At 35.2% G+C, this 22,589-nt stretch overlaps 1 protein-coding gene across 1 annotated transcript in view; it reads right to left on the reverse strand.

The window, feature by feature from the left end:
* Nucleotides 1-21,355: 21,355 nt before the first annotated feature.
* The window catches only part of DCTN3-p24 (Dynactin 3, p24 subunit), a 35,755-nt gene continuing 34,521 nt past the window's right edge, over nt 21,356-22,589 (reverse strand). The window contains exon 5 of the mRNA XM_081745820.1: nt 21,356-22,315. Within this exon, the coding sequence (XP_081601946.1) occupies nt 22,226-22,315 (90 nt within the window). The 3' untranslated portion in view covers nt 21,356-22,225. The remainder of the gene's footprint in view (nt 22,316-22,589) is intronic.

A 22,589-nucleotide genomic window follows, 5' to 3' on the forward strand; every position in this document is an offset into this window, starting at 1 on the left:
AAAGTAACGCGTTACTTTTAATTCCGAAACTGAATATATGAAAAAATCTTATTACTTCAATTTTCTGTACTACTACTACTACTACCCCTCTTATTATTATTATTATTATTATTATTATTATTATTATTATTATTATTATTATTATTATTATTATTACAGTTCTGAATCGCTTTATGTAAATCCAAGAACATATTCTTACTTGACAGCTGTATGAACATTTTCATATAATGAAACACTGCATGTTTATAAAACCCAAGTGAAGAGATTGAAAACATGAGATATCTCTAGATTATGAATAATAATTAACTTTTGTAACGGCTGGTTTCATAGTGTCGCTACGACACATGATAAAACAAAAGGTCCCAATCCCCCCCCTTAAACACACACACCACACCACACACAATAGAAGAAAAATAACGCCTTAAAGAAAGAGAAGTAGAATACTTAATGTAATCGTGTCATTTTTTCGGTTTCTGCGATATTTTCTTCCCTCCAAAAACACTATCTAGGACAAAAGAAAAGCGTTCTTCAATTGTCAAGCATCTATCAAGTGCAGCACCAGCTCTGATGACAAGAAAGAGAAGCAAAATACGTGGGTCGTATGTGCCATGTTGTCGCTCTATCAGTACAAATAATGCTAATTTTGTGCGTCGTATACGACACTCGGAGTTCAAAGAGCTTACAAAACTATCTTCATACACAAGGCTGTCGCGGTGTCTTGGGTGACGTTCAATCATTCTATTCTTCTCCCCTTCTCTCTCTCTCTCAACAACATGTAACTATAAATAATTAATAAATATAAATAAGTAATTAACATATATAAAAAGTAACAAATAACATTCATAACTTTAACGAATCACTACTGATAACTGGACATTACATACATGACGTACTTTAACATAACTAAGTTTTAAACAATATCATATTCAGTGCATAATCAGGCGGTTCCCTACACTTTCTCTGCTTCGCTTTATATTTATTTCGTATTGTCGGATGGCTTCAAAGAGAAAAAACAATGTATAAAATAGTGCTGTCAAATTTTTCTAACATTTGCGGTTTTCTGAAAACCGAAAACCGCAAAAGCGGTTTTTAAAACCGAAATCGCAGAAATGTTTTTAAAACCGAAACCGCAAATTCTGTTTTCAAAACCGAAACCGCAAATGCGGTTTACGAAACTGAAACCGCAAAAGCGGATTTCGAAAGCGAAAGCTTATAAGGGAAACCATGTATGTCCTTTTCAAAGCAGAAACAATGTTTGCTGTTTTTAATTACACCTTTTAACAATTGTGAAAGCATATATCAATCGAGACAATTGTATTGATTTATGTGTGTTTTAACTTTTTTTTTATTTGCTCCAAGACTAGTATGGTAATATGTGCAGCACTGTGTGAAAAGGATAGTTCGATGGTTGTACAAGTCACAGCTAAATTAGGGTTGCCATATTTTAAAATCAGAAAAGTGAGGGGTTCTAAACCGTAAGTACTGATGGGAACTTGTGTGTTACAAATACTGACCTGGGATCCTTAGGACTTTTTTTTTTGTTTGTTTGTTATTTCTTTGATGATGACACTTCCAATGTACTTTTCGGCTGCAAGGAAGCAAACTAAACCCCACTTGATTTTCATGTATGTTGTAAATTAGACCACGAGGAACACGAATCTGAAGGAATTTTGATATTTCGAATGTTGGAACTCGAGATATTCGAACGTGAAGTGACCATGGAAGCAACTGGACCCCACCATATTTTTATATATTGTGTAAAGTAGCCCACAACGAACACGAATCTGAAGGAATTTTGACATTCCGAATTTCGGAACTCGAAATATTCGAACATAAAGTGACCACGGAAGCAAACTAGACTCCAACTGATTTTTATATATGTTGAAACTCAAAGTTGTGTACACAAAATATGCACTTATAAATTCATATACTATTATAATCTTCCTAATCTTTGTCCTTACGACATATCTTCTAGATCTTCAATACATCTTGTTTATCTTAGCAACCACAGACTATCTACTATTAACTTAAGGCTACATTGGCATGTATATTCTTTCGTGACCCTTCCTGCCAACACTCTTTTCTTCCACGTCTTCCTTCTCCTGTTGTTGTACTTTGTTCTCAACCTTCTTCGTCTTCCTCAAATCCGTTGCAGATAACAAACCTTGCTTTTTCGTTTTATGTGGAAGAGAGTGGCTCTTGTCTTCATAAGGTATGTCCTTGTTGAAGGATTGACATCCTTTCGCAACATCTGATGACAACTTAGTTACGTTAGGTGAAGTTTTCTTCTTAACTAGTTTTCCATCCAACATCATAGGAGTATTACCTTCTTCTTGAGATATCAATATATTTTGTAAATTAGATCACGAGGAACATGAATCTGAAGGAATTTTGACATTTCGAATTTCGGAACTCGAGATATTTGAACATAAAGTGACCAGGGAAGCAAAAAGGACCCCCATTTGATTTTTATATATTTTGTAAACTGGACTAAAATGAGCAATAATCTGAAGGAATTTTGACATTCCGACTTGTTTTTATTTATTTAGCATAAAAATTGATAACAATTAGATTTTATTGTGAAACATTGTTTTCAACAACAGAAAAAGAAATGTATAATTTGTCATAATTGTGCGGTATAAATATAGCGATAAATTTAAATTGTCCATCGATTGTTGGCAAATAACTCTTACTGTTAGGCATTTCGTTAGTACGATGTTTATTGCATTGTTTAGTTTCACGTCCCTAGCTGCTGCATATAACTTTCCTTAAACTTCCAACTTCCTTCCTTAGAATTTCTTAAAGCAATTTCGTGTAGTTGAAGTAAAAGTTTAAGGCGTAGATTTCATTTTGTAAAACCAAAATTGTAACATAAGGATTAATATACTTTTGTTCATTTGATTCGATAATTTTACAGAAGTAGCAGTTTCTGATAAACAATAAGATGATGAATATCGACTTCAGTTTCTCATTTTTAGCACAATTAAGGTTATTAGTGAATGTACTAAGGATATGTAGAATACAAGTGCTAATGCACTTTTGTCCACGATAATACATTTTCTTCCCACGGAAGGGTCCGAAAGAGATACTTCATACTTAGGTCTATATGTAGGAATTTTTGAGAGGTTGCCGGTAATTTTATTTTCTTTAGTTGGCAACTCTAACGTAGAGAACTGCATACAAAGCCAGAGAGCCTCATTCCATGTCCGCCTCTATGAAAATTGTTGCGTGCAACGCAAAAACTGTAAAGGATAATTATAACTTCTACAATATGTCGTCTATGGAATAGGGCTGTGTACACACAAAGCTGTTACCAGCTGTAGCTTATTACGTATTCTAGTTTGCGCGAAGTTTTCTGAAACCTGTTCTATTAGAAGTAGAATCTAACTCTATGACCTATGGAACCCGGAAATTCAATATCGCTTTCACAAAAGCTCTCCGTTGACTTCTGCCCTTAGCCAATCGAATCCAGTTTCTACATTGTATTCTTATTTCCGCGAGATCCGTCTTAATATTGTCCTCTCATCTGTGCCTGGTCGTTTTCCGATTGGATTTCTATTTGGGACTTTGAAAGTGTTCCCACTTCTTCCACGCTGGCTATATAAACTGCCCACCTTATCCTCCTAGTAGTATAAATTAAGTAGACCCTCTTATTGAAGTTTCCGCCATTCCCCATTCCCGTTCCTCTTGGATCCGAATATTCGTCTGTGGATTTTATTCTCAAATACTTAGAAAAAGAAACCACAGTATGAAACTATTAATCTAAATTAATTTATCCATATTGTAACAGCTTCATCCCGCAATGTTCTGGGGCTACCACCGGTAGTCCACAATATACAGGGTGTTTCAAAACAACACCGACAACGTTTGGGAGGTGATTTCTGACGCCAAGATAAGACGAATAGTATAGACCAACCTAGGTGCACAAATGCTTCCTTTCGGAGTTACAGGGTACCGAAAACACACACACAAAAAAAGAAGAACTTTAAAGGTCCATAGCTTAGAAACTACGGAACCTACCGTAGTTGGGTCAAGACTTCACTTAGGAACTAATATGTACCCTATCCAAATATCCATGTTTCAGAATCCTGCGGTGCTTCCACAACACTTTTTATAGAGGTAGTTGAGTATTTCAAATTATATGCCCGTAGCCAAACCCCCTCTATAAAAAACACCTTAGGATTCCGAGAGATGGATTTTTGGATAGGGCACATATTAGTTCCTAAGTGAAGTCTTGATCTGACTACGGTAGGTCCCATAGTTTTAGAGCTATGGATCTTTAAAGTTCCTTTTTTTTATGTTTTCGGTAGCCAATAACTACGAAAGGAAGCATTTGTGCATCCAGGTTGGTCTATACTTTTCGTCTTATCTTGGCGTCAGGAATCACCTCCCAAACGTTGTCGGTGTTATTTTGAAACACCCTGTATATGCCACTAATATATACTATTTTACTTCGACTTCAGAAAGCACAGCAAAGTCAACCGAAATTTATTTTGTAAACTTGTAAGTCCGTCAAGTACAGAAAACTGTGAAATATAACGATTTATGCAAAAACAAATTTTTCTCTGAATTTTTCTATTATGGAAGCTGTAATAACCGAGACGAATCTGTGAAGGAACAAGGATCCAATGTTGTCGATTAGATGCCCAGCTAATTCTTCTACAAAATCTGATGTTAATACCTTTCTTTAATGCTTAATTACTGATGATATTGAAGGTATACAGGATATGAGAATAAGCAAGATATGGCAGACACAGCTGGGAAAGGCTAATATCAGTACCAGATTGTACTCGTCCATGCAATATTTTGTTCGGTTTTAAGGAATGCTTTTATGTTGTAATTTAAATGAATCCCACGTATTATTAAGCTAATTTGTGTTTCCACTTAAATCTTTATAGTGTGTTCTACGAAAGAAGAAAATGATTAATAGAAAATGATAAGTATGAAATTCGAAAAAAAAAAGTAATTTACATGCATGTGGAAAACTGGAAGAAAGAAATGGAACGCATGAAGATATATATCTTGGGAATCAGCGAAGTTAAGTAGCCTGATGGAGGAGACATGTGGAGCGGGGACTTCAGAATGATCTATTCAGGAGCTGTAAACCGTACAGCAGGAGTCGGTTTTGTCTTGCTTAAGATAGGACAGAAAGTTATAGGCAGTTAGATACACAATGAAAGGATAGTAATGTTGAAAATAGCCAAGGAATATGACGACAATTCAAGTATATATGCCTACATCAAGCTACACAGATGAGGAAGTAGAAGAAATCTATGAGCAAATAGAAGTACGGTATTGATGAAAGTTTAAGACTAGGCCAATTTAATCATCATGGGTAACTGGAACGCAGTAGTCGGCGAAGGAAAAGAAGAGAATGTAACTGGGAATTTCGGTCTAGGAGAAAGGAATGCGAGAGGTGTACGACTAGTTGAGTTCTGCAAAAGCCATAATCTAACTGTAACAAATACCCTCTTTGAACAACCACTAAGAAGATACACATGGACAAGAACAGTAGACAAAGAAAGATACTAATATACTACATACTGGTCCTACAAGCATTTAGAAATTAAGTGAAGAACAGTAAGAATTACCCAGGAGCGGACGTTGACTCAGACCATAATTTAGTTTTGATGAAGAGCGAACTCCGACTAAAGAATAAAAGAGTGATAGCACCAAACAAAAGATGGAACACAATTAAGCTAAGAAGAGATGAAAACACGAAAAACGAATTTGGAACTGTGACAGACAAAGCGACGATCTAAGGTAACTTTAGCAGGTGATGACATCAACTCCAAATAGGAGGATTTGAAAGGGAGGACCAGCCGACAAGCACATAGGAATAAGAGAATCGACAACCACACATAAACCCTGGACAACAGCAGAAATATTGGAAATTATGGGGAAAAGAAGACAGTTCAAGATAACAAACAAAGAAAAGGAAGAAGACAGGTGCAGAAATCACATCAACAGAGAAGTAAAGGCGGCCAGAGAAAAATGGATAAACTTATGCAAGGAAACTGAGAAAAATACCGTCAAAGGCAACACAGAAACAGCATATAGAAAGGTTAGAAAACAGTTCAGTGAGGAAAACAAAAGCATAGGCATTATCATAGACAAGGACGGGACAATCTAATAGAAGAGGAGCAGATAACAAGAAGATGGAAGGAATATATTGAAGAACTCAATAAAGGAGACAAAGTGAACGAGGAAGAGATAGAGAAGGAAGAAGACGTCGATGAAAACGAATTAGGACCATCAATTTTACAGTGTGAATTTGACAATGCTTTAGAGAAAATGCAACATGGTAAAGCCCCAGGAATAGACCAAATACCAACGGAAGTGATTAAGAATCTCTGAATAGCAACAAAGAAGAAACTATTTAATCTTATTAATGAAATGTACTCCCATGCGCAAAAAAAAATTGCGCGTATACTGTAACTCAAGATTTTTCGCCAGGTGTAATACATAAGGTGTAATTTATTCCATTTTCCTTACGTTTATGGGTAAAATTCAGTTATTAGTATGTGGAGATAATAGAAAGCAATCCATCTAAGGTGATATTTCCAAAAAATATAATAAAATAGTAAAAATATAAGCAAAAAACAAAATTATGCTCGGTTTTGTGTATACTGGCAACGATGATTTCTAGGAATTTTTTCAGTAGCAGATCACAATTGCGGAGGGAATTCAGTAGGGGAATCGAGAAGTTGGATCAAGGAACTCGATAGTGGACTAAAATGTTGCATTTATTGGTTAAAACCTAGTGTGTAGATTGCCTGCCAAATATAAATTAGCTTCTGCAACTAAGATGTCGTTCGAAAATATAGAATTAAACAGAAAAACTCTTATCTTAAGGTTCGAAGCGATACGCACCATGGTTATGAAGATTATTTCTTTAAAAAAAAAGAGCCAACACAACGTAGCCTCCGTGGTTAGGTGGGTAGAGTGGCGGAGTCGTAGTTATTTTATTATTTTGACACCACATCGAATCCCATCCCATCCCATCCCATCCATTTTTTTTTTACAAAACATTATAGGAAGTGTATAATTTTGATGTTAATAAGAACCGAAACAATATAATAAGGAAATAATCTATTGGTAGTATCCTTTAATCGACGTATTTATTCAGTATTAGAATACGTGTACTATTGGAAGCAGTTATTGTTTTCAGTTTATAGTCTTGTATGTTACTTCCCGTTCTTGAACAGCAGACAACTCACTTCGGGTTTGTGTGTCAGGAAGAACATACGCGACCTTGAAAATCTGTGCAGTCTTACCCCTTGTTACATCGACCTGATGTTAAATGATCGTTTATGTGTGTGTGTGTGTGTGTGCTTGTTTTTTTTCCTTTTTAGAGTATTGACTTTCTCTCTTTTTTTTTCATATCCACAAGTGCAAGAATGCTTTCGTTGAACGTAACTAAATTATACAGATCTATGTATACGGAACACGAATATTTCCAAATATAGAATGAATATGAACGATAATCATACCATATTTCTACATTATATAGTAGCGTGAAAAACTGATATTAAAATGATATAACAAACAGGCATAAGCTTTTTTTCTAGCATGGCAACACATTAAACGTAACTCATTAAATTTTGGGAATTACAAATTATCACCTTACGTGTCGTTGTATTCCTATTCTTTTTCACGTTCAAGCGACCAAAGAAGAAATTGTAGTAATAGTGATAAAAATCGAATTCGAGATTTCAATGAATTCAAGTTTCACGCCCCCACATATCGAAAAAGTGATTTTGATGTCTGTCCACCTGTTCGTTTGTTGGTTCGTCACGCCTTTACATGCATTCAAATAGAGGCCATACTGTTCGACGTATCTGGACCTAAGTCTAGACATGAAGTTTTTATAACACTTTATCATTTCGAATTCTATATTCTCCGACACCTAAAAATAAGGGTAGTTTACTGAAGGATGAAAATTTAAAATAATTAAATTGTTTCAAAAACAGCTGTAAAGATTTTGCTTATTTTTTTTTACAAATATAGTTTGAATCATTGCTCTGAAAAAAATACATAAGGTGTAATTTACTGTATGGGATGCGTTTTTTCGAGCAATTTTCTGAATCACATTTCATAAATAATTGTATCATTAATAACCTAACAATATGACACAACTCGTTCGTCCTGTAAACATTCAGAAGAGGTAGTTTACTCTTCTCCGACAATTTTCCCATTAATGCCTGATGCAATTTTGTTCATATTTCATAAATGAATGTCACATAAATAACCTAACGATATGGTATAATTCCATTATCCTAAAAAGCTAGAAGTGGTATATTACTTTTCGGGGCAATTTTTACCCTACGATTTTGTCGAGAATGACTCTGGCAATTTTGTTCGTATTTCATAAATAGCCTAACTCGTTTGTCCTGAAAAGATACACAAGGGATATTTTATTCTTGGGGATGACTTTTTTGACGATTTCTCAGAAAGTACTCAGACGCTTTTGCTCATAGTTCACATACAATTATTTCTTTAATAATTCTAATACATGGCATAAGTTATTTCTAACAGAAATATGACCAATGGGTACTTTACTTTTGGACATAAGTTGCTTCGAACAAAGTTTTCCAAAAACACATTATTTTATTCGCATTTCCCAAATAAATGTTTCAGTAATAGCTGCAGCCTAACACGAGTCAGTTTAAGAAATTCGAGCGAGAAAATTCAGTGCGTTTTATCTGTACCCATTCTTAAATATATTTTTAAATGTTATACCTAATCACAATTTTCCTAACAAAATCGAAACTTCTATTTAAATGTGCCTTGTTGTTGCCAAATGGTTCAAGTCCATTGGTTCTGGATTTGATTCCCGGTGAGAGCTAGTGTATTTTTATCCAACGTTAAGGTATAGGTAATAAGTAGGTGCAAAGAGAAAAGTGTTGAAACAAGCCTAACCAACCTAATAAATAATACAAAGAAATAATACAATATTACGAAATTATAGAAGAAACGTTGTTAATATTAGATATTTGCGTGTGAGATTGTCCAACCGATGACTGTCAACTCCAAAGGTAAGAAAGTGAAACATCCAATACCAGGTTAATCAGTGGTCTCTAGGTAAAGCTATCCTACTAGGAAGTGATTGAGATACCAAAAAATGTTGTAATCGCTGGGAGACATGTTAGGAGAATACATTGGGTGAGAGACTTTAATTCATGAATAGTCTGCATCTTCGTTGGTGTATTGAAGTGCGTAGGTGGTGTGTGTTTATAGCACGGCCAACAAGAGATGGTCTCTGACGTTTGTTACCACATGCGGTGGGACATTGCAGCCCCTACTTTGATACCAGTGTTACCAACCACGATCACTCTGTCTTATACCATTAATTAAATTGTCACTAAAGTTGCACCAAAAAAAAAAAAAAAAACTTGACACGCGAGTAGTGGCAATGTCACTGCGAGCTGTCAGAGACGTTCTCTTACTGGACGCACTATAGCACATCGGGTTCCTTTGTTGTTAGTCCCAGCTTTCTAGACCGGATGCAGTTATTCCCGGCAGAAAACACACACACACACACACACACACACACACACACACATATATATATATATATATATATATATATATATATATATATATATATATATATATATATATATATATATATATATACATTTCTATTACTATTAAAGTAAATAATTACACTCATTCCCTCAATGTGATACTCGTTTGTTTTATTGTATACAGAGAGCTGATCCGTGGAAGAATCGTTCATAATAATAAATAAAATAAACTCGACAAATATTCTTGTAAATAATAGGTAAAAGTTTGCGTCACACTGTTCATTTTGCTGGGCACGCCAGTGTGCCACGTTATCCGGTTGTGGCACACTGGAATATAGGGTATGGCTTTCTAATTTTTCCCAACTATTTTAACTGCTTCAATTGAAATGAATTTATAATAATAAGAGAGTGAATTTAGTCTTCTTACCCTTCGATTTAGAAATAAGGTCCGCTAGAATTGTATATATAAAAAATAATAATACTCTGAATTTTATAGAGTTGTTTGTTTTATTCTAAATGACATACTTCCTGCAACTGTTTGGGTTGGAATTATTTGAAATCAAATCTTTAAGTTTTACGACCCACGGTTATACCGGCTAGGCTAAAGAACACGGTGATGATGAGAAATGAATGCAATGGTGGGATGAAAAAGTGGGAGAAAACGGGAGAACCCCGAGAAAACCCATGCACATGGTGTTTCTCCACCACAAAATTCACTTGGTGCGAGCTGGGGTCGAACCAAGGATCCCATGCACCAAAGGTGAACGCTTTATCACTGAGCCACCGCGGCCCCTCTGAAATTATTAATAGGAGAGAGTGACTACTTTTATGAAAACTTGATATCGAACACATTTGTTTAAAAATACCAGCTTTTTGTGAAATATTGCTTAATATTCAGGAAAACCTGTCAATAAAATAATAATAATAATAATAATAATAATAATAATAATAATAATAATAATAATAATAATAATAATAATAATAATAATTATTATTATTATTATTATTATTATTATTATTATTATTATTATTATTATTATTATTATTATTATTATTATTATTATTATTATTATTATTATCTTAAATTAAAAACTCTCTGAACCTAGTGCATTGGCACAATTCCACGAATTAAAAAGAATGTGTTTACTTATCATATAAGTGTAGAATTACTTAATCCCTGTTGCTTTCAATATAAAAAGAAAGTGTCCAACTGTCAAATGATATGCTACATAAAATGCTCTATGCAACATAATGTAGTATAGAGTCATCATTCCAGGTTGTCTAAAGAACACTTTCGTTTTAGCAAGAAAGGAAGAAAATAGAAAATACTGAGTTTTAACCTAGTAGAAAGTTTGCAGATTTAAGGGAAAATGCACAGAGTTGTTGGATATAAAATGTAGTTCGGATTAATGGAGTAAGATACCGTAAATATTTTATTGTTTGAAATATACTGGGAGTGACCAAGCCATTACATATGGAAATATCGAAAGAGATACGTTAATGGTGTTATTTGCAAACTTTTTTAGAAATGAAAAAAATAAGGAAATCTCTAAAACTCTGATATCGCAGATCCAAATTGACTGACTGTTAAGTAAAACTGCTAAATCTGAGTAAAGCAAAAAAAAAAAAAAAAAGTATTAATGACCTGTGTTAGTTTCAGACATATCATTCTCATATCAAAACTACGATAGAAGTAAATTATGAATAAAGGTGAATTCACAGTTCTGGAATACCAACAAATGATTTTGTAGATGTAACTTTTCAGAAAACTTTTTTATAAGGCTTTAGATTTATTTTTTTTTGTTTGTTTACTAGCTTCCCCATGCCGTAAACGTCGCCAACTCCTAGTGGCTCACTTGCCGGTAAATGGCGATCGTCGATATAGCGACGCGTCGAAGGATTGCCGCTAGCGTGCCACTAGTGGCAGGGATTCGTCGAGTCGAAGCAGATATCTAGAATCGGGGGTATTGAAGTTACCACAACGTAAGAACGACGACTTCATTTTGATCCGCGCTCGTTTGATTTGTCACGGAGAATCGTAAAGGGACCAACATGAACTATCGCCAGTCATGTGCATGCGGTTATTATTATATATTATTTTTCCCTGACGAATTGTTATTATAAGGACAATATTTGAGCTCCGGGGGTCAAGAGTAACTCCTGCCTTTACATCATGAAGTGAAAAATCTTGAGATGGGTGCGTATAATTGTATGAATTTAGTTGGCAACTGTCGCCGATCACTAGCAAGTGAATATGAAAGAACTATGAAAAAAGTAAATAGACGCTTGCCATTTTGTTATAAAATTACATGACGAGTGCATTTGATTTGATTCCGAACAGTTGTCTTCAAATATACACGGTTAAAGAAGCACTCTGATTAGAAATATTAAAAAGACTTCAACGATTTATCACTCTACAAGCTGTGTCTTCATAATCGCCTCCGTGACGAATTCGGAAGAACATGCAATTAGTAACCCTAAGGTTGATGGTTCACGCCCAGCTCAGGGCACTTTCGTTTTATTTTTGTAAAAATGTTTTTAGACTCATCTTGATGCAAAAAAATTACGCATATCGGCGATTTAACGTATTTTAGGGGAATAATTTTGTGGTTCGTTGGCGTTCCGTCGCTTCTCTGCCGGTGGTGGTATAATTTTCAAAACGGAAGTGGGACCAATTTTTGGCTGCGGGACCGCCAATTTTTGGGGACATGTCACTAGTTGCCTATCGGTGGTCCACCGACGCTTACGGCATGGGATTGTCCCCTCACGAGTGAGGCAGATTGTAATCGACCAAGAGTGTTTGGAAAAATGGGAAAAATCTTCCGACTTCGACTTCTGAATAATCCGTTTAGGATCAAGTCGAATCAAGGCTGCGCCACGGGAAGGTAGAACAAGTGAGGCAATCGTTCCAAGCACTACGCTCGACAGCTTCCGTCTCATTCACGACTTAGACTCTTCAGGAAAAGTAACAAGTATATTACTTGTAATTTATTCTTTGAGTCAAAGTATTTTGCAATAAACCATCGTTTTGTAAGATATTTTTACGATTGTATACTATTAATTTCGAAAATTGTACTCATAATATAATTTCCCATCATGGATTTGAAAAAATCAAAGTTGCAACAAAGAAAGATCTCCGATTCACATGTCTCTTCATGTTTGATATGGAAGTCTCATCTTCATTATTGACCCTTAATTTATTTTAGTCCTAGGCAACGTGAATCGACGGTATGGCTCTAAGTGAAAACATTCATTTAGATGGTTAAGTAATCAGGAAATTCCTGCTGTTATTTCACGAAACACAACAGATCTTGAGGGGAAAAAAATTTTGCTTACCAGGGGGAGGGAGTAAATCATCTGCTTACGTTTGCTTAACTAGGAAGAAGGCAAGGGCGCCGATCCTGGGGGGCCGGGCCCGCTCAAAGCTCATGTAGGCCTCCTTTGTATTTATGAATATACAATATTTGGCATCATTTGAGTGTAATTTGTCTTAAAATCTTCATATATATATATCTTCTGCATTTGAACGCCCCCCCCCCAATTTACAGAGAAATTGGCGTCCTTGGAAGATCTAGTGAAATGAATAAAAATGTAATAACGTAATACTTGAACAACTCTATCTAATGGAGGAAAGTAAATTAGTATTCAACACTTCTTTCAGTTTTAAGCATTTCAAAGATTCTCGTAATTTAGTAGCGTCCCGGATTTGCATTTTTGAAGTACGGGAACTTTATCTATACCTTAACGTGGGAATCGGTTTCGGACCATGCACTTAAGCCGTTTTGCCATATGAGGCACAAGAAGTTTTTCTTTAGATTTCCTTAGGAATATTGCGAATGGTATAACTTTTAAAAATATGTTTAAAAAAGAATACACATCGACATAATAAGATGATAATCTGATACCTAGGAAATATATTGAATTGTTTTTAATTTGTTCTCACGCTTCCAAAACAGTATTTATGCTTTTTTTATTCCAGCCTTTTAATATAAGCATTTCAGACTATTGTCTGTTCTAGGACGATACAATTCTAGTTCATGCATATGCTAGCTTTGGAAATACAGTAGAGTTTCGCTTATCCGACATAAACAGGCAGGCAGAACGCTGGATAATATGAATGTGTTAAGAAAAGACCTATTAAAAGTAAAACTTATGATATATTTTTACATATTAATAATGTTTTATAACAAATAACTGCACTGCACTGAATCACGGACGTATCCAGCGTGAGGGCCTGAGAGCTGTCTCTCTCCGAAACTCAAGCACTTTTTAATAAACTTGCCTTTACCCTTTTGAGGTTCTTTTATATCAGTTTACTAGTAGTCAGTGTCCAAACTTTGGGCAATGTGCTGTTGTCTTGTTATAATTCTAACAACATACCATAATGCCATTATGCCAGGTGCAGTGGCGTATTTAGGGGGGTGGCTTTCGGGCTTAAGCCCCCCACGAAATCTTACTTAGTATAGTAAAGTAAATGAAATATCTTGCAGAATTTTCACATTTCCAGGCAAAGCTCCCCCCCGAAAGTTAGCAAAGCCCCTCCCGAAACAAAATCGTAAATACGCCACTGACCAGGTGGAATTAAAGAACAGTCTTAAATAGGATTAACATTTCGTTTCCGTTCTGTTTTTAACTTTAATATATTAGAACGATACACTCCATGTCTTCTTGCTATTTTTGTTATGTGATATACGTAGCAGACAGTTTTCTTTAGTTACATTTCTCTCGAAAATATGTTTCATTTTGTTTGTGCTATAATGCAGTTTCCAAAATAAACCGGTTTATAAATGAAAAGTAGGAAAAAGTTTAAGAGAGGTAAAGAACTGTTGCATTATTATTATTATTATTATTATTATTATTGATATTTAAAAACATTAGAATTACGTGCTTACGAGGATTCGTGTTGGACCCCCTCCGAATAGAAAACCTGGATACGTGTCTGCACTGAATGATAGACGTATGAGTCAAGGTGTAGACGGGCGCGCTAGGCGATAGACTCCACAGCATGAAAAATAGATTAAGACCACAACTTGGAGATCTTCTTGCCGATTGGTGCTATTTGCAATGATATATCGGATCATATGGTATGTGGAACAAAGGATGGTCGGATAAGCGAGACCATGGTGTATTGGTGTTTCACGCAACTAAACCTGTAAAATGTTTGTATAAACAATTATCTTTCACTCCCTAGCTAAATTTGTGGGTATGATCACACACCTTGCCTCATAAAGTATGGTCTTATAAAGAAAAAAATATTTTTTAGCTAAAACCTAAAGAAAAGCCAACTCCATTTTTTTTTTTTTTTTTAATAATGGCAAACTAGTCCACTTCATCACGATAAATCACGTTTGGTCTTTTTCTGTCCGTATATATCCTTCACACTTCGTTGGAGACGAAATTGTTTTTTCCCCAAGAAAACAGGATGAGAGAAACTATACAACAGCATGAATAGAAAACAATAGCTATTAACAATAGTTTTCTAATCCTGGATAAATACGTCATTACAGCAAAATATCAGTAAGTTGTCCTTATTATATTGCTTCGGTTCTTATTAACATGAAAATTATAATGTTTTTTTTTTTAAAAAAAAAGGGATGGGATGGGATTCGATGTGGTGTCAAAATAATAAAATAACTACGACTCCGCTACTCTACCCACCTAACCACGGAGGCTACGTTGTGTTGGCTCTTTTTTTAAAAGAAATAATCTTCATAACCATGGTGCGTATCGCTTCGAACCTTAAGATAAGAGTTTTTCTGTTTAATTCTATATTTTCGTACGACATCTTAGTTACAGAAGCTAATTTATATTTGGCAGGCAATCTACACACTAGGTTTCAACCAATAAATGCAACATTTTAGTCCACTATCGAGTTCCTTGATCCAACTTCTCGATTCCCCTACTGAATTCCCTCCGCAATTGTGATCTGCTACTGAAAAAATCCCTAGAAATCATCGTTGCCAGTATACACAAAACCGAGCATAATTTTGTTTTTTGCTTATATTTTTATTATTTTATTATATTTTTTGGAAATATCTCCTTAGATGGATTGCTTTCTATTATCTCCACATACTAATAACTGAATTTTACCCATAAACGTAAGGAAAATGGAATAAATGCGAAAAATCTTGAGTTACAGTATACGCGCAATTTTTTTTTGCGCATGGGAGTACATATCGGGAAAGAAACCAAAAGACTTCGAGGAAAGCATATTGGTCCCTATCCCGAAGAGAAAAGGCGCACGAAAATGCGAAGGACACAGTACGTTAAGTTAGCTTTCCCATGCATCAAAAATACTGTGCAAAATTATCGCAAAACAAATGGAAGGGAAAATCGAAGAACGGCTATCGGAGGACCAGCTTTGATTCAGAAGGAAAAAGGGAACAAGGGAAGCAATATTGAGTCTACGGTTGATCATGGAACAGCACGTCAAAATAAATAAACCAATTGTGATAGCATTTGTAAATACAGAGAAACTTCTGACAACGTAGATTGGAATATCATGTTCAGAGCGTTGAAGAATCGGAAGGTGGATTACAGAGGCAGAATAGTACACCAACTTTAAAGGAAACAGACAACTGTTGTAGGAAATCAGAAGGAAGCAAGAATAAGTAAAGGAGTAAGGCAAGGATGTGGACTTTCACCTCTTCTGTTTAACGTCTATATAGAAGGAGCTATGAAAGAAATCTTTGATAAAAACGAGAAAGGAAAATGGCCAGGTTTCCAGCACAACAAGGTTTGCTGATGACAGAGCACTGATAGCTGAGTACGAAGAGGACTTGCAGGAAGCACTTTCAAACTTGACAAACTGAAAAGAACATGCAAAATGAAGATAAATAAAAAGAAAACCAAAGTGATCAAGAGCACAAGAGCATGCCAGGAAGGGGCAAACGTATGGCTAGAGGGAGAGAAAATCGAAGACGTTAAGACGTCCCCCTATCTAGAAAGTCTAATATCCTCGGACGGAAGAAGTGGAAAAGACTTAAGTTCCAGAATAGCACAGGCTAAACAAGCATTCAATAGGAAAAAAGGACCGCTAACATCAAGAAATATGTCCTTGGACGATAGAAAACGATTTATTAAGACACTGGTATGGAGCGTGGCACTTTACGGATCAGAGACTTGGGCATTAAGAAAAGCTGAAATATCCAAGCTGGAAGCATTTGAAATGTGATGTTGGCGCAGAACGCTGTGCATATCATGGACCTAGAGGGAAAGGAACGAAGACGTACTAAAACAATCTAATGAAGGTAATAGGAAAAACAAAAAACAAAAACAAAACAAACAAAAAAAAAAAAACCAGCATGCTTGGCCATCTTATTAGGCACTCTGATTGGATCATCGTGTTGATAGAGGGAAAGACAGAAGGAAAACCAGAAAGAGGAAGACCAAGGATAGAATATCTAGATGCAGTTATAAAGAAGAGACCTTATCCAAGTATAAAACAACTCTCCCAAGAGAGAAAGGTTTTAAAATGTCCATGTTACCCACCAACCTATGGTTGAGGTGAGAAAGAAAAAGAATATAAAATACTCGTATATTGAAAGTTGGCAACCCTAATAAAAACAAGGGTTCATTTAGATACATTTTAATACAATATATGCATGTCCTATACAGTCTTTAATGTGTTTGCATGTTTTTATTGTTATTCAAGCTAATGTTGACTATCACTCTGACATTGATCTGGTGCTAATTTATACGGTATGCTGTAGAATTTAAGCGCATGTACTTGCCATGTTTCTATATTAGGTTCTGAATACTCGAAGTCTGTATCACATTATAACTTAGAGCATCAAAGCAAAATCTGAACTGGCCATTTTGATCAAAATTTGGTAAAATATTCAGAAATAGTAATAAATTTCGTTTTTGGAACCTGTCTTCAATATTACAATTTAAGTATCAGTTCTTCCATAGACCACCTCAAATGCATTCTCCTTTGCTTGCTTCTTCGTGAAGTTCGATTCCCGGGAAGAACTTATCCGTTGTAAGTTATTGTTTGATCACGGCAGTGTAACAGGGTGCGTCTCTGGATGTCCGCGAAAGGATGTAGGTGCAACATGCGGTGTACCTGCCCACTTCACAGTTGATGTTCGCCATCCTTTGGATACCAACTTTCCTATTTGCTGGATTGGAAAAGGAGGTTCCATCCGGTGGCCAACGCGATAGCCAGATATCAATCCTGTTTTTTTTTTTTCTTTGCAGATACATAGTCGTTAGTATATGAAACGACAGTAGATTCCAAAAAGGGCCTGCTTCCAGAATCCTAGCTGCGTGCTTGAATATGTAAAAGGCACTGAGGATATTTGAGACGGTGCAATTAAATTTCATGCACCGTTGTGCTAGTAGACGTATCAAATGATGGTCACCATTTTTTAACACACTGTGACGATGGGGCAGCTCTCTATTTTCATCTTGCTCGTTTTTCCCATATATTTGGAGAACTGCTCACGCTAACACTTAGCGGTTGTCACAAGAGAAAAATAATGATATACACCAAGAGTTACTTGGGAATAATGGGGGGACAAGTCTAGGGATTGAATAAAAGCTTTTGTTAACATTAATGAGACTTTATTTACATGATTGGTTAGTCAACATACAGCTCATTACTTTGAAAGTTAATAATGAGTATTTACTCTAATATTTATCAACATTTCTCAAAGGATAGAAGAAGGCGAGATGCAATTATACGACAGTTATTTTTATTCGTGAGAGCTTTATCGTAGGGAGACAAAACATATTTGAATCTGGTATGACATCCCCAATACAAGAAAATGGTACTATAAGAATCTTTGTTACGTACCTTGCTGAATTCTCGTAAACGGATACGATACTGATGACACATATACACGTGTACAATATCCGACGCATGATTCAATGTCACGCGTCCTAGAACTTTCCAAGCATCCGCAAGCACTGACTAAATTTCCTATATTACTGCGTTGTTGTGGTCATAGTTCAACGTCAGGTATCCTGTTTTTGTATTAGCAATTATCTTCACTGAGTAAGCTTCCTATACTATTGCGTCGTTGTGATATCAATTGCCTTCATCGTTTGCATATTTCCCTTCTCTTCTTGCTAACTCTAAGCAAACCGAGAGAATAAAAGTGTCTGAATAAACCCATTAATTCAACTTTAAGGGCAAAAGATAACCATATTTTTAAGTTTATTGCCACATTACTCTGATTTGGTTCTACGTACACTGAAGCAGTGGTGCGTTTGTAATAAAAATTAAACAACAAATTAATCAACCAGATGTAATGTTACGCAAAATAAAGTAGGTTACATCGACATGCTAAAGAATTATTGCAACTTCTTACTTGATCCAGATAAAGTGGAGCTTGCAATAGCATTTTCGACTTAGGTTCTCTATCTCAAAAATATTTATGTTGGACTCCTCTACCATCTGTACAAATTTTACAGACACCCTGCGTAAGTATATTGGTACCAGGCACGTAGCTAGAATTTAATTTCATTCCTGGGATAGAAGGAGAAGGGACATTCGATTTTTGATTCAGGAACTTCCTTTATAGATCTGTATGTTGCGACTGGGAAGCACACCACCTAAATTCATTAAATTTCAATTTATTAACTACTCTTTTCTTTTCTTTTCTTTTTTTTTTTTTTTAATGAATCTTCCACTTCTCTTTATAGTTCGTTATGCAATGGGAAGAATTAACTTATTACCAAGAGCTCTTCAGATAGAAGAAAGCTCGTACCACCTGACAACTAGGCCCTCCTCTTGTTTAAACTATCGACGCCACTAGTGCACGAAATTTGTTTCTGAATACAGAGAAATAATAAGCTGTTTTGTCACTCGCTTAGTACAGCGCGTCGCTTGTAACCCTGCACGTTCTTGAACACCGCTGAAATTGTTTTTTAATCGTATACTTAAGTTTGAACTTTCAATATTGAGTGTCAGTTCGTGATCTTTGATTTTATTAGTTACTGTATATTTACTTCCAAATATCAGATTTACTAATACTTAAGGAGAGGGACTGCTTAGCAAAACTGCCCTTGTACTCAGTGTTTAAAAACCAAATATCCACACACGTACTTACTGTTCATAGCATTCGACACTAAGTACAACCTCGTCCGGTACAGCTTTTAAAAACTGAGTACAAGTGTGTTTTTAATATGAAGAGATACTTTCCTAAGCACTCCTTCTCCTAAGTATTATACCTAATATTTGGAAGTTAATAACTCAGTACCTAATAAAAATCAAAGATTACACACTCACATTCGACACTCAAGATTCAAGAAAATGAAATCTTTAAGTTTTACGTCCCACGATTATGCCGGTTAGGCTAAAGGAAACGGTGATGATGAGTGAAATGAAGAAAGTGGGAGGAAACGGGAAAACACCGAGAAAACCCACGAGCACGGTGTTTGTCCACCACAAAGTCCACACGGCGCAAGCTGGGATCGAACCAGGGAAACTAAGCACCGGAGGTGAACGCTCTACCACTGAGCCACCGCGCCCCCGACTCAAGATTTAAACTTACATGTATAGGCCTAATAAAAATTTATCGAACTATAGATTTTCTGTTATTACACCGAAATAGCACCAAAGAAAACAAGAAATAAGTTACATATCAGAGGAAAATTCTAACTTACTCTTAACGACGCTTAATAGTACTATCTTTATTCAACCGAAAATATTAGAAATTCAGCATCATCACAATTCTCAAACGAATTTACTCTTTCTCTGATCCATATTGCTTGCAGAATTCCAACATAAATATTACCTTCACTGGAATTAGTAGCAAACCCTAACTTGTCTCAATGTTTCCACTATTGTTCTGTTACAAGAATCCACACTTTACTCGCCGATTTTGAATTTACTCGCTCAAATTTGGCGGAGATAAATGTTATCCCAAAGTAGTCATTTACTCGGAGTAATCGTGCAGAGAAAAACAACTGTGTCCAACTCCCAATTAAGTACTTATTTACTCCAGAGTAACAGCTTAATCTAGTTTAGAGAAACTCGTTCTATGGATATTCAATTTCATGGTACGTAATACTAAATGTGGGAATAGATTTGATTTAATTAGAGTTATTATTTTGTATTCTATTTCCCTTTTTTCTCTTCCCTCCGTTTTTCTTTTAACCCCTTTCCATTTTTTGTCCTTGATCAAAATTTAGGAGGGGACATGTTCCACCTGTTCCCCCTCCTTGGCTATGCCTGACAAGTATACGGTGTATGTTGAAAACAAAACAACAGCATACAAATTTGCTAAAGAAAGAAACAAGGGCAGAGTCCATAGAATATTCTGATTAATAAAATCAAAGTGGTCCTCACTTAAGAAAACGCTGATATGAACTATTTTAAAATCATCACAAACGAAATATGTATCAAAAATCTGTTTTGCAGAAAGATGTTAACCGGAGAGAGAGAGAGAACAGGAAGACGATACAATCTTCCGAATATACAAGTTTTTATTTTTTTATTTTTTATTTCTTCCTTTCTTTCTTTTTAGAAGTATTTAGTAACGAAACTGACTCTGATATCAAGTGTATTCCATTTGCAGCAAACGGCACTTCTGACTGTAAGAAAAAGTTGCTTCTCCAAAGAAGAAGAAAAAAAACTTTGCTCATTAAAAAGGAGAAAATCAGTGACAGAGCTAGGGCAATCAAAAATTGTAGAACGTATTTACAATGAACTACAAACTATAGGAACTGTGAAAAGTTATTCCTGATGAAACGAAAATGCTAAGACGTTTAAAATTTTACTCTCTGCACTTCTACGCTTGTTGCACTAATACCTTCACTTTACACTGCAGAATAACAGCGAGTATTCAACGTATTCTAAAAACAATAAAAGAGCATTTTCAATTCCAAATACATTTAATAACAAGTTGATTACCAGTGCTAGCATAATTACAGAACAAATTAGTGGTTTTATTGTTACAGTTTAATCAAAGCAGTGATTTGCAAAGTGAAAATAATAATAATGTCATGAGATTGTCGAAAGGCAAAATTGTATCTAGGTACATTTTTAATGAAAAATTTAAGGGGAGATATCTGAATTTACAGTTTAATTACACTACAAAATAACGGAAAAATAAATGACAATATCAAATTATGAGCTTCACGAAGTCTAGCAACTAGACAGTACTATGAAAGAAAGAAAAAAAAGTGATCATGAGATATGTATGATGCCATAATTTATTTGTGACAGTGATAACAAAATCTCAAAAACAGTAACCACGCAGCTTCAAAGTACCTTTTTATCCACCATGACCGTTGTGAAGACAAACTTTCGACCTCTTATCTTCCACTATCCTCGAATGTTATTTAAAACATTGTGAAAAGCTGGAGAATTCACAATGACTTCTTCTTAAAGGTTTTCATGGGAGAAATTTAATGATTTTTTTCCATTGTTAATCCACAAAACATACCAATTGCATTGCAATTGGGTACAACCGAAGAAAAACATACTATCATTATAATTAATTTGCAGTGATGACTACGTTTCTCCCTTTTTATTTATTTTTCTTATCACAGGTTTACAAAGTCATTATCGATGTGCATCCCTTCTCTTCCATCTGCTGCTAACCATTAACAAAGAATCTCCATATAAAGCATAGAGAAGATAACATCGTCAATTTCTATCATTTTCTATTTACATTACGAAACACGAAGAGTTCAATCCCTTTTCTCAAAATCCACACCAGTGCTGTTTCACCTGTATTTCTTCAATCAATTGTCTTCTTAACTTGTGTTTTTAATTCATGCTGTGTTATAGTATCATCCCACTGAACGAACGTTTTACTTAATGTCTTGATCTGAAGAAAAGAATTAAGGAAAGCAAAATACAAAAATTAAAACTAAAACTTTAATTCTATTTCACTAAGCACTTAATAGCTTAATTCCAAAATAGCAAGGAGTAGTGGCACATAGGCAACACCGTTTACAACCCTTTCAAAAAGTCATAGGAAATCCCGAAATCTCCTTGGAATTTTCGATAATCAAATGAATGTGTATTCCTTCAATCTGTCTTCCTAATTCACTTGCTTTACACTGATTGATTTTACAGTACTATGATTTCTCAATTCATGT

The sequence above is a fragment of the Thermobia domestica genome, chromosome 2, assembly GCF_964235325.1.
Source record: "Thermobia domestica chromosome 2, izTheDome1.hap1.1, whole genome shotgun sequence".
Taxonomy (NCBI): domain Eukaryota; kingdom Metazoa; phylum Arthropoda; class Insecta; order Zygentoma; family Lepismatidae; genus Thermobia; species Thermobia domestica.